This window comes from Mustela nigripes, chromosome 7, assembly GCF_022355385.1.
Source record: "Mustela nigripes isolate SB6536 chromosome 7, MUSNIG.SB6536, whole genome shotgun sequence".
Lineage (NCBI taxonomy): Eukaryota > Metazoa > Chordata > Mammalia > Carnivora > Mustelidae > Mustela > Mustela nigripes.
This window is the reverse complement of record NC_081563.1, coordinates 72275232-72299475: the sequence shown is the minus strand read 5'-3', so window position 1 is coordinate 72299475 and position 24244 is coordinate 72275232. Positions and strand designations below refer to the sequence as shown.

The following is a 24244-nucleotide window of genomic DNA, read 5'->3' as shown; positions in this document are numbered from 1 at the left end:
CTTAAAATGCTATTTCCTTTTTAAAAGTTTTTATTTAGACTATATTATAAATTCTCTTTCTCCACTCCCCATGATGTTTTGAAATGATTAAGAGTCTTGGGGTCTTGCTTCTGAGATCCAATCCTAGATGTGCTACTTGGGCAAGTTGCTTAATTGTTTTATTCCTAGTTGCTTTATCTGCAAATGCAGATAATATTAGGGTCTGGCCTACCTGGTTACCCTGAGGAGTAAATGAGATAATACAGGGAAACACATGGAGCACATAGTAGGTACTCAATACTGTAAGCCCAATTATTTGAGTATATCGTTATTATGTCTGGAGTCTCCGGTGTCTCCCGCGTTGCTGTTGTCTTTGCCAAATCATTTAACTTCATTCTTCTCAAAAGCCAGGAGGACTCCTGATCATTCCAAGTTCTGGCTTTGATTAGCTGGCGACTGGGACAGCTTGACCTTCCTTTACTTTCATGATAGCTACTCTGTCAGTCCAGAGAAGCTCGTTGCAGTTCATTCCAATGTGATCTAATCCAATTGAGTTCATCTTGTCAATTGAATTTAGTGCAACTCATTCGTTTCCTTTATTCAACATTATCTCCGGAGGTCTAAGTCATCCATATACTTGCCAAAACTAAGTCAGAAACAAGTCATGGGAATCCTTGTTTTTTGAAGGTTTTACAAATATGAATGCCTTCTGTAGCTTCACATCTTTTCTTAGTGGAGAGAAAATAAGAAAGACTCTACTCCTTTAGGGGTTTAAAGGACTTTTCCTTTAAACAATTTTTAAGTAAACAACATTTAGCCAATTCCAGTGGCTGGGAAATGCAGTTCTGATACCGAAGTGGTTCTAATTATTCCTACTCAAGGGGTGAGGGGCGGTTCATAAAGAGTGACAAATCTTCCCTGGAGGGGTAACAGACAAATTACTCGACTTTGCTGAAAACAAACGGGTGGCTGTTGCAGGGCTCAAACAACAGTGAAATAAACAAAGACTGGGCTTTTCTATTTAGTCAGAAGGAATTGATTTTCCCTGGAGTGTCACTGAGACCATAATGATTATTGGAAGGGAGATAACTTAGGGTAAGACAAAGACAGAATTAGATGGGTTACGGATCAGTAGCTGATTTTGACTACCTGTCTTAAAGGCAGAGTTAGAAAAGTACAGTATATGGGGAGGCAGGATATCAGAAACATCTTTGAATTTATCTTTCTAAAATCATTCATTCATTTCATTCTTTTTTTAACTCGGGGATCAACAAACAAAATGGTAGTTTCAGCTTAATTCTAGGAAAAATTGTCTAGATCTAATTGAAGCCAATTTGCTTACTGTGTAAAAGAATAAATTAAGCTAATGTTTAAATAAGTGTCTCTGAAGGAATTATTTATTTTAGATACATGTGGCTTTAGATCCAAAGATCTGCCAGGCATAATATGATCTCAGTTGTTTCCCACTTCAGGCACTTGAAGCAAATAAATGAATAAAAAACTAATTCTGTTTGAAGAGATTTCAAGTGACTTAAGTAATTTGTATTTCTTAACTACAGACTAAGGCAGGATCTAATCTGTTCTACATTCAGTAATAGAGATTTCTGAAACCTTTTATTACAACCCAATCAGTGAACTATACCTTGGTTTTTTTTTCACCTAAACTTCCACAGAATGTTAAAAGGGAACTTCATTTTCTTCCTGTTAGACAGTGTTTCTTGACCTTGAAGATCTGGAATGGAAATGCTCCAATTTACCCCACCCTCACCTGAGTGTATACTTGGCACATTTCTAGCAATGAAATTGATTTAGCAGCAATACTATTTCCTTCAGGAGAAGAAACGCTTTCTTTGATTTGCTGCTCTGTGCCTAGCTCTCCATGTGTTCTTCCTGCTTACCATGCATCTCCTTTGGTATACTGTATACTTAAAGCTTTTTAAAAAATATCTAGCTCCAGTGTCACCTTTCCAAGGAAGTGTTCTGTATTTAATCTCAAGCGTAGGGATTTGTCCCTTCAAAGAACGTACGCAGTGCTCTAATTTTGTTCCATTTATTCTCTCCTTATGTCATTACATGACAAACTGAAAAGCCTTCTCTTTTCTTGTGAATGTGTATGTGTGTGTGTTTACTCTCTTCAGCTACATTAAGAGTTCATGGGTCAGGCTGTATCTTTGGCTCTTCTATCCCAGCCAATGGCTGTATACACAGTAAGTGTTCAGTAAAGGTGTCTTGCTGGAGGAGCAGGTTGTGCATGATGTACTGTTTGGTTTAGGGTCTCAATGATTTTTCTGTGAAGATGCTGAACTCAGGGTTTTGATACTTTCTTGGCTTGTTTTCCATTCGGTACCACTGCACACTCTCTGTTGCTGAAAATACTTAAGTCAAATGGTCAAGACTGTAAATACACAGGGAGAAGGTCATTTTATCTCTATTCTGTTCAGGAGAAAATAAATCTGTTCTTTCCAGTGATCTAACAAACTGGAGCAGACCTGGAAAGCACCCTTTCAGTTGTAACTATTTCCACCTGTTTTGCACACTGTATCATGGTTTTTAAGAAACTGTGAGGCCGATAGGAAGAGCAGTGCTTCCCTGGCTGAAGAATCCAACTGAGAGGATCTTAGGTGGATACCCTACCTTTCACCAAGTGCTTAACTCCTAGAAGGAGGATCTCAGAGAGAAGTTGCCATTGAATCTACTCCTGGTTCCAGTGCTGGGACTGAGATATTGTCTAGGGAGGTAGAGGGAAAGCAGTCTACAAAACAGATATCTAGTAACCTCCTCCCAAGGGAAAGGACTTCATTTGCAATGGAGCATGGAAAAGTTTAAGCCTAAGCGAATTCTTAAAACCAATAGAGGTGTGGTAAAAGGCAATTGGGAGATTCATGGATCTAATAAGTATCTAATATAGGCTGACTAGTTTGCAGGAAAGAACCAGGAAAATAAGACAGCTGGAAGAAGCCCTCTCAGAGTCAGAACAAATATCAAACAATGACCTCAGAAATTATTTCTTAGAAGGAGCCACAATTTGCTTAGTCTGTAAAGAAATTTAGGTCTGCAGGGGATTGCTAAGAATCATAAACATTGTCTGTCTGCAAGTAATACAGATTAACATCTTGGTGTGGTCAGGGAAAAGTGAAAGAGAGCCCTCCCAGTACCATTTTCCTCCCAGGATGGCTGTGGGTGTATGCAGCTCTGTATCTCTCTGAGAACACTATAGACTTCGACTAAAATAACCCAGCCAGTCACTAAGTAAACAAATAGCAAACAATGGAGAATCAGTACCCAGAATGCTATAATGTCTTTTCTAAGACGCCAACTTTCAAGCACCTGGGTGGCTCAGATGGTTTAAGAGTCTGCCTTCAGGGGCACCTGGGTGGCTCAGTGGGTTAAAGCCTCTGCCTTTGGCTCAGGTCATGATCCCAGGGTCCTGAGATCAAGCCCTGCATTGGGCTCTCTGCTCAGTGGGGAGCCTTCTTCCTCCTCTCTCTTTGCCTACTTGTGATCTCTGTCTGTCAAATAAATAAAATCTTTAAAAAAAAAAAAATAGTCTGCCTTCGGCTAAGGTCATGACCCTAGTGTCCTTGGATTAAATCCCACATCAGACTCCATGCTCTTTGGGGAGCTTGTTTCTCCCTCTGCCTCTCTCTCTGTCGCTCATGAATAAATAAATAAAATCTTAAAAAAAGATTAAAAAATATCAACTTTCCAGCCCCAAGTTATGAGGCATACAAAGAAACAAGGAAGTATGACCCATATAGTGAAAAATAAGGTAAGCAACAGAAATTGACTCTGAGAGTAACAAGATAGCCAAATTTAACAGAAAAAGATAACAGTCATTTATGACTATTGTAAATATGTTCAAAAAAGTAAAAGCATGATTAAAGCAATAAAGTACAATGACAATATTGCATCAAATTGAGAATATTAATAAAAACTATTTAAAAATATATGAATTTTACAGTTCAGCAGTACAGTTGAAATTTTGTTAAAGAATTGGAGGGTCTCCACAGTAGATTTAAATCTGCAGAAGAATTAGAAAAAAATAGATCAATAGAGATAACTCAAGCCAAAGAACAGAGAGAAAGAATGAAGAAAAATGAAGAGATCCTTAGAGAAACGAGAGCCAAAAAAGGGAAACCAATATGTGTGTAATGAGAGTACAGAAGAGGAGAGAGAGAGAAGAAGAAAAAATACTTAAAGAAGTAATGGTGAGAACTTCCCAAATATTTTGAAAAACAATATTCTACAGTAGGATATACACACCAAGACCTGTAAACGGATATATTATAGTAAACATGCTTAAAGTCAAAGAAAATGAGAAAAATCTTAAAAACACACAAAAAAGTGCCATTACTTGCAACAGAACCTCAAAAAAACTAGCAGTTCACTCTTCATGGAGGCCTGGGATTGTGGGATAACACGTTTGAAGTGCTCAGAGGAAGCGAACCTGTGAACCAAGAGTGCTACATCTAGAAAAGCTATCTTGCAAAAATGAAGGCAAAATATTTTCCAAGATAAGTAAAAACTGAGAGAATTTGTTGGTAGCAGACCTGCCTTAGAAGAACTAGTAAAGAAATTGGTTTAGGCTGAAGCGGGTGATCCCAGATGGTAATTCAAATCCACACAAACAAGCACTAGTAAATGTAATTATGTAATGATAAAAGATTCCATAAATGTGTATTTTTTTTCTTTTTTGCTTTTAACTGATAGGAATAGAGCTTTATAGGTGTGACATTCTCTCTCTCATTCTTACTCTTACTCTGGAATTAATCTAGTATAAACCCAAAGCCAATTCTGATAAGAACAACTGTTTAAAAAAAAAAATCTCAAAAACATAGTGAAAGAGATCATTAAAGAAATGAATAGACTTCTTGGAAAAGATCCACTTAATATGAAAGACAGTTGTAAAGGATGAATAGAGGAACAAAAAAGACATATAGAAAGCAAAAAGTCAAACGGCAGATGTAAATTCAACCTTATCAATAATATTAAATACAAATGAATTAAACAACCTAATTATAAGATGCAGATTGTCAAATAGGATATAAAAAACATGACCTAACTATGTATTCTAAAGGACACATTATATTCAAGGACAAGAATAGATTAAAAATATTAGAAGAGACATATCTTGTAAAAACAGCCACAGGAGAGCTGGAGTGGCTATTCTAATATCAGGTAGGAGATTTTAAAACAAACAAAAAAATCTTAGTAGACATAAAGAGGGATATTTTATGAGGATAGCAGTTTCAATCATCAGGAAGATAAAATGATTATAAACATATAGGCCCTTAATAACATGGCACCAAAATACATGAAGTGGAAACTGACAGAAATTGAGAGAAATAGAAGATTCAACAGTAATAGTTGGAAACTTCAACACCCTACTCTCAATAATGGGTAGAAAAACTAGACAGATCAGCAACTGTATAAGACCCTCGAACACCACTATTAGAAATTAGATCTAACAGACACGTACAGAACACTCAACAACAACAGGTACAGATTCTTCTCTAGTGCATATAGAACATTCTCCAGAGTAGATCATGTGCTAAGCCATAAAAAACATCCTCAATAAATTTGATAAGTTAGAAATAAAGTATGTTGTCAAACAACAGTGGATTGAAATATGAAATCAGTAGCAGGGAAAAAAATGGGAACTCACAAGTATGCTAAAATTGAAAATATATTACTAAATAACCGAAGTATCATAAGTAAAAAGGGAAACAAAATACTTTGAGGTGAATGAAAATCAAGAAATAGCATAGCAAGATGTAGCTAAGGCAAAGCTAAGGCAATGCTTCTAGGGAAATTTATAGCTGTAAATACCTGCAGTAAAAAAAGACATTAAATCAACCTTCCATCTTAAGGTAATGGGAAAAGAAGAGCAACCTAAACCTAACTTGAGAGGTAAGAAAATAACAAAGAGTACAGCAGAAATGAATGAAGGGGAGAATAGAAAAAAAAGAAACCTAAAGCTGAGTCTTTGAAAAGATCTAAAAAAATGGGCAAACTTCAGTTAAAATGGCCAAGAAATGAAGAGAGGACACTCAAGTTACTATAATCAGAAATGAAAGAAGTGACATTATCATTGACTTTATGGTAACAATAAGGAATGCTATGAATAAGTGTACTCAACAAATTAGATAACTTAGAATAATTGAGAAATTTGTTAGAAAAGTGTAACTCCTGCAACTGACTCAATAGGAAATGGAAAATCCAAATAGATCTATACCAAGTAAAGACATTGAGTTAGTAAAAAAAAAAAAAAAAAGAACTCCCAAGAATATTTCCATAACCCAGATGGCTTCACTACTGAGTTCTGCCAAATACTTAAGGAAGGATTAATACCAATTTTTCAAAAAATCTACTAAAAAAATTTGAAGAGAACATTTTCTAACTTATTTTATGAGTCAGATATTACCTTCATATCAACACCAGACAGACATCACAGGAAAAGAGAATGATAAACCAATATTTCAAAGGAATATGGATATAAAAATCCTCAACAACACTCTAGCAAACCAAATCCATGTAAAAAGATTATACATGATGATTACGTGGGATTTATCCCAAGGATGCACAGTTATTTTAACATCCCAATGTTATAATGTCATACATAATATCGACCAGATAAGAAAAATTAAACACTTCAACAGATACATAAAAAGTTTTTTTTATAAAACCCAACAGCTTTTTTTGATGAAAAATATTCAGCAAATGAGGAGGAATAGAATAGAACCTCCTCGACACAATAGAGGGTATCTATGAAAAATCTACAGCTAACACCATACTTAATGGTAAAAATCTAGTTGTTTCTCCCCAAATCAGGAGGAAGACAAAGATGTGTACTCTTGGTACCTCTACTTCAAATTGTATTGAAGATTGTAGGTGGGGCAAGTAGGCAATAAAAAGTAACAGTGACATGCTGTACAGAGTAGAAAAGAAGAAGTGAAAAACATTTCCATTCACATATGACATGTTCTTCTATATAGAAAATCTTGTAGAATCAATGAAAAACCTGTTAGAACTAACAAATTCAGGTAGGGTTACAGTTTACAAGATCAATATATAAAATCCATTTGTATTTTTATATACTTGTAATGAACAGACTGAAAATAAAATAATTTCATTCATTAATGTATCAAGAAGAATAAAACAGTAAATTTAATAAAAGAAGTACAAAATGTGTAGCTTAAACTATGAAACATTGAAAGAAATGATAGAAGATCAGAATAAATGGAAAATCATCATGTTTATGAGTCAGAAGACTTCACATCATTCAGATGGCAATAATCCTCAAATGGAGTTGTAGACTCAGTACAATCCCTTATCAGAATCAGCTCATTATTTTGTAGAAATTGACATGTTGATTCTGAAATTCATTCAGAAGTGCAAACTAAACAAAATGGCAAAAGAACAAAGTTAGAGGACTCATGCTTCCTGATATCAAAACTTACTAGAAAGCAATACTGAGCAAGACAGTGTGGTACTTACAGGAGAATAAACATACAGATCAATGGAACAGAGCTGAGAGTCTGGAAATAAATCTATACCTCTATGGTCAGCTAATTTTCAACAACAGTGCCAAGACCATTCAATAAGGAAAGAGTAGTCTTTTCAACAAATGGTGCTGGGACAACTGGTTATCTACTTGGAAAAGAATGAAGTTGGACAATTACCTAATATCACATACAAAAATTAATTCCAAATGGATCAAGGACTGCATGTAAGAGTTAATACTGTAAAACTCTCAGAAAAAAACATAGGAGTAAATCTTTATGACCCTGAATTCGGCAAGGGGTTTTTGGATACAGATATGACACCAAAATACAGATAACAAAATTTTAAAAATATATATTAGATTCTATAAAAATTAAAACCTTTGTACAAGAAAGTGAAAAGATGGGGTGCCTGGGTGGCTCAATGGGTTAAAGCCTCTGCCTTCGGCTCAGGTCATGATTCCAGGGTCCTGGGATCAAGCCCCGCATCGGGGTCTCTGCTCAGCGGGGAGCCTGCTTCCCTTCCTCTCTCTCTGCCTACTTGTGATCTTGTCTGTCAAATAAATAAATAAATAAAATCTTTAAAAAAAAAGAAAAAAAGAAAGTGAAAAGACAATTCACTGAATGGGCCAAATGTTCAAATTATGCAAATTAGGGACTTGTTTCTGGAATGTACAAGGAACTCTCACAACTCAGTAATGAAAGGACAACCATTAAATAATGGGCACAGAATCTGAAGAGATATTCAATGAAGAAGTGATACAGATGGCCAATAAGCATATAAAATTATGTGCAACATCACTTCTCATAAGATAAATACAAATCAGAACCACAATGACATATCACTTCCTACTCACTGGGATGGCTAGAATAAAAAATGTCAAATAACAACAAGGATTGACAAAGATGTGGAGAAATAGGCACCTCACACACGAGAACGTAAAATGTCTCAGCCACTTTGGAAAACAGTTCATGTATTAAACATCAAGTGACCATATGACTTGACTATTCCACTTCTAGGTATATACCAAGAAAAATGAAAACACATGTCCACACGAAAACTTATACGCAAATATTTAAAGTAGCATTATTTATAATAGCCATAAGGTGAATAATTGAAATGTCCATCAACAGACAAATGCTCAAGCAAAATGTGATACATCTATGCAAAGGAATATTTTGAGCCATAACAAGAATGGAATATTGATACCTATTACAACTTGAATGAACCATGCAAATAGCATGTGAAGGGAAAGAAGCTGGTCACAAAAACCTCATATAATTCCATCCAGAAGGAAGTCCATAGTAGAGAAATTTAGAGACTGAAAGTAGATTAGTGCTTGCTCAGGTCTGGGTAGAAGAGGGTAGGGAGGAGAGTGCTAGCTGAAGGATAAAGGATTTTCTTTGAGGTAATAAAAATGTTTTGAAATTGACTATGGTGATAGTTACACATACCTGTGAATATACTAAAAACCACCAAAATGTATTCTTTGAATGACTTGTGTGCTTGTGTTCTATCTTAATAATGCTGTTTTTCAAAAGCAGGTGAAGGTCAGAGGAAAATAACAGTAGAATTCTAATGCTCATAAAATCTGGGTGTAAGGAGAGGCACAGGTGGTAGCGGAGGATTGTCTGTTCTTTGTGGGAGTAGAGAGGTAGGTTTTATAAGGAATCCAGACATAGAAATTTGTAAATTGTGGGTTTAGGTTTTTGGCTTTGGAAACAGAGACTAGGCAATAGCTTTAATCACCCACATGACCTTAGGCAAGTCATTTCATCTGGCTTGGCCTCATTTTTCATTCCTAAAGCAAGAGGAGACAGGAAGCATATGCTCTCTAAAGTTCATTTAGCGTAAAAGTTCTCTAATTTGAAGAGCAAAGCAGATTTGCACAGATGAAGAATTGACAGATATAGACTTTCAAAAAGAGGGGAAATAGTTTTTGGTGCCTATATTGGGTTGTATATACTAACTTGCTCGTCACTCCAGCTCCTCTGGGCATATATGAGGCCCATTTGCCAAATCATAATCTTAGTTAGCTACATCTCACTAAATCAGTTTCCTAAAGTGTATTCTATAGAACGCTTACGGGTTACATAAAATTGGAATGCTTCTGAGAGTTTTAATATGTACATTGTGAATCTTTAGAATGGGGATAAAGCATGTAGTTTTTCCAAACCTAAGGTCATGGAAGACTTTTTAAAATTTGCTTTTTCTTGAGTGTCTTAAAAAAGTAGGGTTATGAGGAATATATTTTGAAAAATGCTACAGCAAAGGGCTAGTCTTCAAAAACTTAAGATACTTCTCTTCTAAGAGGGTTTCGTATTTTAACTGCAGAGTCTTAGAAATTAAGACAATCTTGAAGGCTCCCAGAATTACTTTATTAATGGTGGCATTGCAACAAGTAGCAGGGGAGATATTTTGGGTGAACTGAGCCAGTTTGGTGCTTCTCAAATCGTATTACATAAGATGTGGACTAGTTAGAGCAAGGTGGACTAGACTTCAAACCACATCCAAGATGAGACAACAGAGGTACAGTTCCTCAAATCTAGAAGAACTCTTAGAAAAGAGGCTGTGAGGTCACATGAGATCACTAAGGATTTTTTTTTTTTTAACTCTGTGGAACTTTTGTAACATCATCAGCAAGGTTCATTAACATTGCATGAAGACAATTTAGAGAGTATCTACAGAGCTCTCCAAGCCTTCATCCAGCACTCCATTTTCACATAGCATTCACTTTTTTTTAAAGCCTTTACACCTTCAGAAGATGAGCTTCTCCACCTGCTGACAGTTAATTATTTCTAAGGGACTGTCTTCATAGGACATGTGTAAGGGGCAACAGAGAGTGGAGTTAGCCCCACCAATCACTTCTCCCATAGGCACACACAAATAGCTCAAATGGGTCTTAAATGTTATTAGACAACTTCTTGTTATTTTGCAATATATCAGTGGAAATGACCATTGACATTTACTTTCCAGTCCTCCTCTGTTTATTTGTGACCTTGCTCATTCATCTTCTGTCTGTGTGTGTCCTCCCAATTGAGTAGTGACTGAGTACTCAGCCCTGGATGGCTGCAGGAGAGGGATGGACTGCTGGCCCTCACAGAGCTTACTGTATTTGAGAGACAAGATAATATATAAGTTTTACATGATGGATAACTCCAGAATTGTACATATTTACATGTAGATACAGTGTTTAGATTGTTTTGCTTTAGAGATTCAGAGCACAGGGGGTCCTCTTTGTCTTTTTCATGGTTAGTACAAAGACTGGGTATCTTTAAATTAGATTTATCAAGAATATTAATTTCATTTCTGACACTGAGGGGCTAAATAAGTTTGGGTTAGTTTTTCAATTACATTTTCTTTATTTCCAAAATGGGAACAGTGATAGCTATAGTACAAGACTGTTAGGTGAGGTATTAGGAGAAATAAACAGTCTGGTGATATAGTAGGACTTCCTAGATGTTTGTTAAATTTGGTATTTCCTTCCAGATTGCATTTGTTTGAAGGGACTGTCCTTTATTCCTTCATGTATTTATTTTTTTGGGGGGGGCAGTTTATTTATTTTAGAGAGAGATAGCACAAGCTTGAGCAGGGAAGGTGGAGACAGAGATAGAGGGAAAGAGAGAATCTCAAGCAGACCCCCTCCTGAGCATGGGGCCAGACATGGGGCTCGATGCCAGGACCTTAAGATCATGACCTGAGCCAAAACCAAGAGTCAGTCACTTAACTGACTGAGCCATCCAGGTACCCTAATTCATTCATGTGTGTATTGAGCATCTACTCTGTATCAGGAATATTCTACATCCTGGAATCCTTGCCATCATGAAAGTTTTCTTCTGCTTTCTAGTAGGTGAAAATAAATAGCTAAGTGAAAACATTCAAACATTCAAATTGCAGTAACCTTATGAAACCTTATGAAAGAAAAAGGTACAATGCTAGAGGATTGCTACTATTAGCAGAGTGGTCAAGGAAGACCTCTCTAAGGAGGTAGCATTTTGGAAGATGCTGGAAAGATACAAGTCAATGAGGGGGGAAAAAGACATTATAGACAATGAAATGCAAGTGAAACACACACACACACACACACACACACACCAACAAAACTTCAGGTGGGAAAGAGCTTGGTGTATTGGAAGAGTAGAATGGCGCCCAGGGTGGTTAAGATTAGTGAAGATAGGCAAGTGGCACGATATGCACTATGCCCGTGGAAAGACAGGTATGGGTCAGATCATGGAGTGTCTTGTAGCCATGGCAAAGCACAGAAGCTCCAACAAAGAAGGGGTTTTGTTTGTTTTACTCAATATTGGATCTCTCACACCTAGAACAGTGCCTGTTATAGGAGATAACATGGAACACAGGCTGAATAAATTTTATTCCAAGTACAATTCTAAGTAATTGTATGTCATTCTCTTTAAAGCTTTATCTACCTGCTGTGTGAGGCTGGATTGTAGCTTCAAGGGGAACCAGGAGGTAGAAGAGGTTGAGATTATTCTAATAGTTCAGGCAAGAGACAATGATGGTTTGAGCTAGAGTGGTAGTAGGGAAGATCAGAAGTAGAGACATTTGTGGTGTATTTTATGGGTCAGATCCAAGCACTTGCTGTCAGACTGGATTTGGTTGTGTATGTGTGGGGGGGTTGGTGATATGTGCATTTCTGTAGATGATGAAGCTTGCCAGAGAGATTCTGAGCAGTTTAGGGAAGGGTGATTAATTGTACTATTTTCTACTTGTTTGGTTTTGAAATGCCAGTAAGAGATCCAAGTGGAGATGTCAAGGTTTCAGCTGGTAAATGAAGAGGTCAGGAACAGCATATATATAGTAGGTGACATGATATTTAAAACCATGGACTGGATGATATATACCTGCAGAGAGTACAGGTGAACGAGAGAAGAGTTTCCAGATGAGGTCTGGGGAACTTCAACATTGAAAGACGGGGTAGCAGTGAAGAACTCAGCACTGATCCAGGTCTGGCATGAGATGTAAGAAGAGGCTAGTGTGGTGTTACAGAAGCTGGAAGTTCAAAGAGAAAACTGTTTCAAGCAAGAGGAGGCTCACACGTGTGGAGTGTTCCCGAGAGGCATGTGACACGTGGCTAGGGGAGTGACCATTGATTACTTCTGGCACCTGAATTGCGTGACATTCCTCTTATACTCAAATATTTATTTTTTTATTTGAAAAAAGATATAACCACAGTATAAAACATACAACAAATAAAGAGAAGTTTACTGGTACCTATAGCAAGGAAATTTTCAGTGGTTCCTATGGGAAAAGAACCAGATTCAGTGGGTTGAATAACATGTGGAGATTCCTGAGAAAAGATGACATAGTAAACCAATAACTAAATAACTATCTGTTTCCTCTGGAAATCCCACTGAGAAGATAGCCATTGTTTTTTAAAGGGTTTTTATAAAGCCGCAAAGCCTCCTGGGAGCTGGTAAGAAATGTAGACCTTCAGGACCCACCCCAGACTTACTGAACCAGGATCTGAATTTTCCCACTACATCTTTCTGATTTGCTTCCACATTAAAGTTTGAGAAGTACTGACTTGGCAGACTCTAGGAAATGGAATCCTAAACAGATGTGATTCACCCTGCATGTCCCTAAAACACGCAGGAATTGGAGGCATTAGCGTCCCTGGAAGTGGGAGTAGGGAGGAAACAGGGTCGAGTGGCTACAATAGAGAGGACTGGTAGAGAGATGAAGAGGCAGCCAGGCTTTCCACTGGCAGCAGTCAGGCAAGTGCTTCCTTCCACCTGAGCAAAACAACAAAGGGCTATTCTTTAAAGAGAGTAGGGCAGATAGTTTCTGGACTGGAGGACACCAGGTAATACTGATGACGGCTGAGGCCCTAGCCTTTTTCCTCAGCTACCAGAATGCTGGCATAGGGCTTCACCCTTTGGGTAGAAGCTTGGGAAAATCTTACCAGGGAATTTGACCAATCCAAGAGGCAAGATTTACATACGGACTCAGCAGTTTCCCAACTTCATAGTGCAGCCATTTGTTTGTTTCTTTCCCTTTCTTTCTTCCTTCCTCCCTCCCTTCAACCTTCTCCCCCTGTTATCCTCCCCACCTTCCTACGCTTTCCCTCCTTCCTTCCGTTGTTCTTTTCCGCTCCCTTTGCTGTTTTTGCTCCCTCTCCCCCACCCCCATCTCACCAGAGAGCTCTGCTTCCAGAGCTACTTTGTAATTTTCTCCAGAGCTATTTTGTAGTTTTCTTATCTGCCTATCATAACTGTTTGTTCTTTTTTGTCTTGTCTCTAGTATTTGTTTGGAGGAATGAGATGGCATTCCAAGACTATATGTTCTTACTGAAGGAGCTCAACAGATTTTCACAATCAGGGTCCCGAGAAGCAGTTTTGCTACTTTATGTAGAATTTCAGCTGACCTCTTTGCTCTTCACCATATTGTCATATTTGCTTTCATTGCCTTTTCAGTTTGTTTTCTAAATTAAAAGGGTGTTTCTTGCTGCGTTTTCCCAGTCTCTCCCCCACCCCCAATATATTTACTTACAGAAATTCTACACAGTTTGCTCACAAAACAAACACCAATTAAGTGAAGGCTTCTTTCGTTCCTGCCTTGAAGAGAGATTAGACTTTGTGGGTGTATAGTGGTGACAAGGTTTTGGACTGGCTCTTGATACTTGCTCAGGTGTTACCTGATGTTGGTGTGATCCTTCTTTTTCATTCAATGTGTTTTTCAATTCTAAAGTTAGCATAGACATGCAAAACAGTTTAAAATTTACACAAAAAGGAAATTGCTTATAAGTTCAGGAGCACTGAAAAATTCCTTCTTAGCGTTCCCTTTTGCTAAAGTTGAAAATTTAAACTTGTGTCATTTTCAGAAGAGACATCTGGGTTTTGTTGAGCCTAAGTCTACATGATTACTGGATTTCAGAGACGACACTCAGTTTCTTTGGGGGAGAGCCGGCATACGCAGTCTGTTGATTGATGTAGTCTTTTAACCTCCTCTCTCCCGGTAACCACATAATAGTATTCATGAACACAGCCGCGTCGGGGAAAATTATAAAGTTGGCAAAGACAACAGTGCAGACTAAGTTTTCCCTTTTGGTGCTGTTTTCCACCTTCTGTATTATTCTTTTCTATCTCAATTCAAAGGACCCGGTCTCTTGTATTTGCACAACTTGAAAACTTCTAGTCACACTTAAATATCTGAACATCAGTCTGCTCAACCTTACCATAAATTTGCTGGTGTTCATTTGTCATTCTCTTTTATTTGAAGTCCGTTTTGTCCTTGAAAAATAAAGCAAAGATTTTCTGACCTTTTAAGGATTTGACTGTTGTGGAAGAGGCCCTGCCTGACTCCTGAAATCAACCCTTGGTGGTCAGAAGAGTCAATTTAGATGGCACAGACAGACGCCCTGCTTCTCACTCACTTGCTTCTGGTATGAAGCACACAAGCTTCTTATTGGCTTTTACTAGGCATCTGTTCCTTCCAGTTCACAAAATCTATGATTTCAGATTGCAACTTGCAGTTAGTTGTGAAATGATTGCATTTGACATTGACTACACTGGATTCTCAGCAGGGATTTTTATTTTTGTGAGTAAAAGTGAGGAAAAACAGTATTGTTATTATTTCTGGGATGTTCTTCTCTTAAAACAACTCCATGAGATCAGGCACCATACCTCTCCTGTTGATCCCTTTTTTCCTGACAGCTTAGCACAGTGCCTCCTACAAAGATAACCAAATATTTTCCATTGAAGGAAAGCTTACTGAAAAAATGAGCATCTTTACTTTGGTCTCAAAAACTGAATAATACTGAAGTAACATACTTGAGGTTGGAGAATAGAAGATCTCTCTGGGAACACAAAGTAGTGCATGAAGCAAAGATTTAGGGGGATGGAAGATGAGAGAGAGGACAGGAGAGTTAATCTGGGGCCAAAGTATGGAAGACCTTAGTGTCCAATGTAGGACTTGGGGCTTTTGTCCTAACTCTGTGTATTGGAGCCCACAGGGGAATTAAATGAGAGCAGGAACTCAGAACAAGGAGCTGGAGGGCAACCTATGGAAGGCACAGAAACCAGTTCAGAAGCTGTTATTGTGAGATGGTAAGAAACATACCAGTAGAGGGAAGCCTGTCTTCCAGGGATGTGATCCATCATGCGAGCCCAAATTTAGTAGACTTTATCAGAAGGGACAGAATATTTTAAACTGGGTCACTCCTGAAGAATCTAGCGCTCCAGGCTTTGGCTTTTCCTCATGAGGGACCTCTCTTTTTCATGGCCTTCTTATTCCTGGAGGACTGTGGATGAAATGTTCAGGGTCCTCCAGTCAGCCCTCATTTACTGAGTTCCAGTCATTGCTGGAGATGGGATCTCCCACAGATCTTTGTTTAAAACCCCTTGCCAAATTGAAAATAATGAGAGAGAGGAGTATCTGTATGAGGTTTCCCATGTTGGATTTCAAAACAAAACTGTCTATTGAGCCTAAAAGAACCCTGCTCAACTCCCACCCCCCTAAATCCCCCAACTGAAATCACAGGATTGAGGAGTATATATCTGCTGGACTCTGAGACCTAGAAAAAGCTTATTGGCTTTGGGAGGTTTGGTGCCTGAAGATGTTTGTCACATCGAAGCACTTTAGAATTGAGTGAAATTTTGGCATTAACTTTACTTCAAGTTTCCACCAATGTACTGACAAATTTTCTTTCTGATTTCCTCTATTAATTGATCTTTCTGTCACTTAAATGTATATGTTCCTTTATTTTAGAGGTATTCATCAACTTTTGCGTTAGTGGGATACCAACATTGTCTAATACTGTTTATTTTCCACTATTTCTGACATAGCATTCTGTGATGACTCAGTGTTAGCTCTTGCTGAAAGTGTCTGGGAGAAGGGATGAAATTGTGGGTTCAAGCTACTCCTAAGACTAAAAATATCATTGAGTTCAAGGCTATGGCAAGGGTTTGGTTACTTTATTCCTTTTTTTTTTTTTTTGCACATCACTTGAAGTTTTTCAGATCAGTAGGCCTATTCCGTATGACAGAACAAGGTAATGGCATGTTCAGGTCGAACACACAAAACATGCTCTGAGATATTTCAGGGGGAGGTCAGATTAATAACAAACATCCAGATCTCATTATAATCGGATTCTAAGCAATTAAAAATAATTACTCTCTTTCCTAGCTGACCTTGTGGGGTAAATAAGCTAGAGTCAAGTCTAAATAAAGCTAAAATGGAGAGTCTAAATCTAAAAGCTTAAAATAAAAGTATAGTCCAGTCAACCATAGTGACTAGATAACCCAATTAGTGGCTTTGGGGAAGGATAATCAAAAGTTAAATGAATTTCCCATTTACTGCCAGCATATCTTGCTTCTGAAGCCGAGGCTTCTTTGGTAGAGGACTTGGGTGGGGAAGGAAAACTCTCATCTTTATGGTAAACAAGGGATTTTATCATCACCAAGCTAGCGGAATTTTGCTGTCTCAAGCCCCTACTCTTCAATTGCTGATAATGACTCTGTAAATTATAGCTCTCAGCCAATTCTCAGGATAGAGTTCATCTTGTATTTTAAAGGATTCTTTCCCTGTGATATAATTTCTACTTTTCCCCTTTGAAGATACCACATTATATAGCTCCCCCTTTGGTCATTTTCCTGATTCCTCCATGGGGAATATAAATGTCCCCTACCCCCAGCCCAATTAAATTCCAAATGTTGGGCATACATATACCATTTCTCACTGAAGTAGGTGCAAGATTTTGTTTTGAGAGAAAGGATTATGTATGCATTAACATAAAAACTGTGCTGTTTTTTTCCTTCAAAGAAATATCTAAACAAGACAGTAGGAGTCTCAGGATATGGGCACCAGGGGTAATCTTCACAGTGGGGTGCTTGGTTTTGATATCCAGATAGAACTACAGTAATCAAAGCACATCTGGAGAACACAGGAAACCTCACATTCAGGGTCTGGGATCTGACCTTAATTGGCAAAAATTATATTTCTTTGAACATTTCTGCCTGACTTAAAGTGATTTTGTTTAGGCAATGTCATTTATCTTTTCAATATTCTTGTTAGGTATAGAGAAGCAAGTATTATTACTTATGTCAGGAGAATTGAGTGACGTGCTTAGAATACAGAATGTTCAACTTTTTAACTTAGACTTTGTTCCTGATCTTTGTATCTTTCTGAATAAATTAATTGATTCTAGAATGACATACAGGCATTTTCTTAAAACAAGCACATAAAAAAGGCAAGGAAAATAAGAAAGCTATCAAATCCTATAGTAGCTCACCACAGGGAGAGCAATAATCATCTTTTATAGGAATCTTTTCCTTAGTACTGAGGAATGGAGCAAATGAACAGATGTAATTCTCCCTGATTTATTGTATCATTTGTTCTACATGTAATTGGGGCCCAGAACATACATTGCACAATAAAGAATACAAAAGAAATTTTCACTACAGTGGAGGAAATAGGACACACATGAAAAAATAAGGACAAAGTAAGATGAAGTGCAAAATGAATTGTACTAGCTTTCGGATTAAATAAAGATGAAGTGGTCAGGGAAGACTTCATCAAGGAGGCAACCTTTGAGCCAGGTGATCATAAGTAGGTTGGATTTTAAGAGGCAAGAAAGAAGAAACTCAGGATAGTATAAACAGGAGGCATAACATGAAGACACAAGGAGGCAGAAATGCACAAACTGAGCTTAGGAGGGAGTCTTCGTCAGTCTTACAGAGTAGATGGCTCCTGTTGGAGAGGAGTGAGAAGCAGTCAGAAAAATGAGCCACTGAGTGAGTTTGAATGGGGGAATCATAACTTGGTGGCAATTGTATTTTAGGGAGAAAAATTCAGTGACAGTGTGCAGGCTGGTTTAGAGAAGAAGAGAATTGACTAAAGGGAGATAAAGTAGGACATAATTATACGATCCTGGCTTTAGATGTTCAGGGCCTAAACAGATGTTGGCAATAAAGAAAGAATTACTAATGGGGGTCCCTTGTTGCCTCAGTCATTTGAGCTTCTGACTCTTGGTTTCTGCTCAGGTCATGATCTTGTTGTAAGATCAGGCCCCCTGTTGGGCCCCACACTCAGTGGGGCGTCTGTCTGGGATTCTCTCCCTCCCTCTCACTCTGTCCCTTCCTCCACTTGCATGTGCCCACACTCTCGTCCTCAAATAAATAAAATAAATCTTAAAAAAAAAAAAGAATTATTGGTAGTAGCAGTAGGAAGGGAGTTTATAAAACTGATTGGATATGGGCAATCAAGAAAGTGAGCCATTGATACCCAACAAATCCAGAAGTCAGGAGTGGTTTTTACTCATCTTATAATCCATTGTTTTCTTTTTCCTTTCTTCACCTCAGTCTAAGTAACACATGGCTATAGTCCTCACAACCATCTTCTTTATGAGAACACACTACATTCTTAAATAGCAGCTTCTCAGACACAAAGCCCTGAAACCCCAGCCAAAGATTTGCCTCCAGCTGATACTGAACCCTGAACTGGGAGGTAGGAGGTCCAGGCTGCAGCTCCAGACTTGACAAAGGATTCATTCTGGTGGCTGGGGTTGGATAGACCAGCCTTTGGAGTAGCCTTTCTTAGAGTGTGTTCTGCAGATATTAATCCCAGAATATGCTTTCAGTGGGGAAAAATGCACAATTAAACTTGTTTGCACACATCTAAAGCTCCATTTCCCTTTTGAAGATCACAGAACTTTATTGGCACAGTAAAAGTCTTCCTTTTGGCACACAGTACTGATACATCCCTCAGAACTAAAGAAAGACAAAAGTAGCTCCTAGCTAAACAGTAATCTGTGATTCTGGAATAAGGTGAGTGATCTAAACCAAAGTAGCAAAACAAGAAATAAAAGGCAAAGGGAGAAATTAAAACAAAAAACTATAATTAGAAAATTAAAAGTAAAGGTGAGTCATTTGAGATCACAATGAGATACAAGAACTTGATAGGAAGAGAGGGGTCAACACAGGCAACCTATAATAAAATCTCAACACCAATCTCTCTGAGTCAACAGGGACCTCCAGTGGACCCTTTTCTCCTCTTAGTAATGAGGTCGTCTGAACCTGCTGAAGAAAAAGATGGCTGTTCGTATGCTGTCACTTAGAGCTAAAATTTTGGATTTTGAATGGGTGCTCACATTCTCCCTAGAAATTGTTAACTCCAGGAAGAATAAAGCAAGATTGAAGTGTCCTTTCTAGACTGACTGACTGCCTCCAATTTAAACTGAGTTTCTAGGGTAAGTTAGAAATCAAATTTCCTTTGACCGTGGTCAGAATGAAACCTCCCTGAGTTCTTGGCAAATATTGAAAGCCTAAATGAACACATTTTCTTACTCAGAAAATAAGTGCATAGAGAGTAAGTGCTTCAGCCACTGGGAGAAGGAGGAGATCATTCTTAAGTAAGAGATTATAAACTGTCTCAGAGTTACAAAGATCTCTGTATCAGTTGTTGAAAACATTCTCATACCTATTGATTCATTTGGTCATCATGAAGGCCCTTTGGCATTTGTTTGTTTTTACTAGTGTTCAACAGATATAGCAACAGATAGCAAGGATGACCACCACCACCAGTGACCACCACCACCAGTACCCAAGAGGCATTGCCCTAGGTGTTAAAGATCCATTGTCCTTTGTAGTCCTCACAGCAACACTTTGAGAAAGGCTCACATTACAGTTTACATTACACAGCCATGAGACTATGTGGTAGAGCAAAGAAGCTCATAGCCTGGGTTCAAACTTCAGTCTCTTGGATTCTAAAGACTATTCTATACTATCTCTGACTTGTCAAAAACAGTAAGAAGCCCCCTTGTGAATATTGCCTTGCAAGTCCCTCCATTCCTGCCCTAGCTCATCTAGATCAGTACTTTCTCCATGGTGCCATGTTGTTTCAGGCTGTCTCAACCCCACTTAAGCCAGTAAGACTTAGCCACTTTTAGCTACCGTCTAAATCAGAATTGGGTACCTGATAACCTGTGGGTCAAAGTGGGCCTGCCCTCTGTTTTTCTGTGGCTCATGAGCTGAGACTATTTCTCACCTTTTACATGATGAAAAAAAAAAATCAAAAGACTATTTGGGGACATGTGACCATGGTACAAAATTCAAATTTCAGTGGCAAAAATAGGGTTTTGCTGGAAAACAGCCATGCTTGTTGCATTTTGTCCTTGGCACCTTTCCTACAACTGTGATAATTGAGTAGTCACAGCAGAGACTTATGGCCCATAAAGCCTAAAGTATTTATTACTGGGTCTTAAGCGAAAAACTACTGACCTCTGGGCAAATTCTAAGGTACATCTCTGTTTGAAGAGGAACAAATGAAAGGAGTCTGAAGCTTTCATTATACACAGCACAGAAGACACAGGTTCAAGTTTGGATTCCAGCTCTGCCATCCAGGAGCCACAGGGCTGACAGCGTCCAAGTTATTAAACTTTTGGGCTCTTTGGTTTGTCTCATGTGAAAAATGGAGCAATAATACCAAACTTGCAGTTCTGTTGTGAACTTTTAATAAAGTATTTTGTGTAGAGCTTCAGGCAAATGGTACAGGCCCTTCCGTAAATGGAATGCACCTGCCTGTTGGTGGTGCTTTCCTCTTGCTTTGCCATATATTAACATGGGCAGATGGTTGGGAATTAGGAACCTCTCGTGATAGCTGGCATGTATATGAAATGAGAGTGCTGCAAGGTAGATGGAATGATAGGATAAATTGTACATGGTAAGAGGTAGCAGTTGCTTTCCCCTGGATGAATCTGATTATGAAGCTGTGATTTGGTGATGGATTAAGCTGTTGCACTCATTGAAGCCCAGCTATTCCACCCACTTCCACCTGATGTGATCATCATTAAGTCAACACCCAAATGCAGAAGACTGCAAGGTGAATTAGAGATCCGTAGTTGAAAAAGCCATTTCATCTTTCCTCTGCTGGTGTTTCAGATAAGCCCCACCTAATCCTTTTAAAAACAAAAATAAAAATTATTGTTCTTGCACTCTAACTCAACATCTGAGTTCTATTTCACTTGGCATTTTATCTGCTCTACAGTGATGAACACACTAACCTCAAAAATATCCTCAAATAATTTTTCTACATCTAATGACTAAAGCAACATTTATCTTGGTTGGTTATTTGCCAATAACAGGCAAATACTTTCTTCCCTTCCTTAGTTTTATGCAGCTTTGTCCCCTAGTATATACACCGAAGGGAGGGATTCACCCAGAGCTAGCATTTGTCAAGAGATAAACACACTCTCCTACAATTTCTTTCTCAGTTGCAAAGTGCTCTTGGACAGAGACGTATTTTAGTCATTTACATCTTAGTATGAATTACTTTCCAAAAACCATACTCCTGCTCCTCCCATATTATATGCACATACTCCCTGAGATTTGGAGTTTGGGAATGAATTTTCTTCTTTTCTTTCCTCCCTTCTTTTCTTTCCTTCTTCATGTTTTCTATGCAGAATGAAAAAAATCTCTCTTCTGATAAAGAGATGTCAGAAAATAGATGGTCTAGTGCAGAAGGGAGTTTGGGATGCATGAGTATCACCCTAAAATTAAACCTTGCTAGGGATCATCTGCTGTAGCAGTTGGTTGGCACTGTTAGGCTCATCTAGAAACATTGGAAGAAGTAGAGAGGTAGAAATGGGTATGTTTGTGAGGGAGTTATATTTTCTAGTATTAGCAATAATCCAACCAAACTGCTTGTGTTAAAACCATTTAGAAGTGAGGAACTTGAGGTTCGGAAAGGGTTAAACAATTACTCAAAGTTGCTTAGGAGTAAGTGACTTCTTATAGGAGCTCAAGTGTGTTGACCTTCTCCTGTTTTTGTAATGACCCAATAAACTAAATTTTGCATAGGCACATTCTTCCCCGTAATCAGGAATATTTGTCTCATTGGAAGCAGTGTAGCCAAAACACAGAGCTGACTAGTTATTTTCTCTGCCTGTGCAGCAGCCTCTGCATAGGAACTGAAGACACGAGATGACCAGGGGAAAAGTAGCAAGCATAACTAACCAAGTGTGTGACCATTTGTCTCTGAGTGACAACCTGAAATGCACCTCCATGTTTGAGTGTAGTGTTGGTAATTGTGAACTGAATAGATGACTGTACTTTGCAGTCAAGTAAGAGTCATCTGTAGCTTTATGGGACCAAGAGTGAAACAGGCTTCTAGAATAGTTGCTTCTCTTTAACATCCTTGGACTGAGTTTATCTTCAACTTCTGAGCCTAACAACCTACTAGTACTCCGGGAAAGTAGAAATTGGATAGTCAGAATAGGGTTTGGGGGAAAGAACAGTAGATTATGAGTCAAAAGGCCTGATGTGCCTTGACTCATCGTAAGAGATTGGACAAACCTCTTGACTCTCTGGACCCCAGAATCCTCATTTCTAAAATGAAGAGCTAGACTAAAATGATGTCTAAGATCTTGTCCTACTCTCAGAGTCTATGGACTTCCTATTAAAATAGTTCAGTGACATTCTAAAGTTGTGAATCACATTTTCCCAGCTGTATGAAAGATGATGCAATATTTTTTCCAGATCACTACCCCCCCTCCTTTCTCTCTCTCTTTCTTCACACCCCTTCCCCTCTCCTCCAACTCTGTTTCCCCAGGAAGCAGAAACTCAGTTCAGGAGTTATCTTCTGGAGCCTCCAAAGTGACAGTGACTCGTGCCTTCTTGAAATTCTGTGTCTTTAGGAGACACGTTGTATATGCCCCTTAAATCATGACTGTCTTTCTGCCTCTAATTCCAGGTCTTCAAAGTTTCTAGGTTTTCTTAGTTTTACTTTTCTGGTTCTACCAAAGACAGTTTGGAACCCAAGAGCAAATGTGTTGAAAAGACTCAAATATCTTCTTTTTGCCTTTGGATTGAGATTTCCACACTGCTCTTCCCTGGCAGCTGCTGAGTCAAAATCTTTCTAAGATCCTGGGAGAGCTGCAAGCAGGGGTGTTAGGCTGGGGGAGTCTGTTTTACTCAAGCCCTTGGTCAGGGCAGAATTAATTCAGCCCAACAGTTATCAGCCTAACGTGAAAATAGTAATAGCATACAACACACAGATGCTAGCCCCACTGTTGTTCCCGCTGCCTCAGATACTCACAGTTCAACGGCATTCCTGGGGAGGTCGGAGGGAATCTCTGTCACCTTGCTCTCTTGGCAGAGGAAAACCCTGTGAGAGCAGTGACAGATCTGATGGTGACATCCCGAGCTTAAGCTCAGGAATGCCAGCAAGGCGACCGGGAGCAAGGCCATACTTATTCATCCATCCACCTGCTTTCTTCCTGCATCTGCAGAGAAAAATCTCCACAGATTTCAGAAGCTTCACACAGCCCTTATGAGAAGAGATCTGCCAGGGTCATGTGACCCACTATGGATTTTTTTTTTTCCCGTCACTTCCAGACAAAGAGCAAAATTCCTGTGTGTCATTAATGATTTCCAGGGCAAGATAAGCTACTCCCTTATCCTTCTCTGTTGGATTTCTTGTACGCTGACCCAAGGGAGAGAGGAAATAGAAACTTAATGTATGTCTGGAATAGTTTACATTAATTATACTGTAGAAGTGTCCCCTGCTGATCACTAGTCTCTCTTCCAGAAAGTGATATGATTGACTTTCTCCAAAAAAGACATGACCTACGACATGAAACATCAGTAAGAGTGTCACTCAGTGAGGGGCAAAGACTCGTCTCCAGTCTTGGGGTCAACATCTTCCTCCAGCCCACTTGGTATAAAACTGTAGCTTCTGGATAGTAGTCATGATTCCTTTCTTGCTATAATTAATAACCAAAAATAGAAGGGGTGGACTAGTGAGTGCT

General features: G+C 38.5%; 1 protein-coding gene across 2 annotated transcripts in view; it reads right to left on the bottom strand.

The window, feature by feature from the left end:
• Window positions 1-23684, bottom strand: part of FSHR (follicle stimulating hormone receptor) — a 160727-nt gene extending 137043 nt beyond the window's left edge. For both annotated transcript variants that reach the window (XM_059407808.1, XM_059407809.1), the window contains exon 1: window positions 23533-23684. In XM_059407808.1, coding sequence (XP_059263791.1) covers window positions 23533-23684 — 152 coding nt within the window. The remainder of the gene's footprint in view (window positions 1-23532) is intronic.
• Between the last annotated feature and the right edge of the window lie 560 nt (window positions 23685-24244).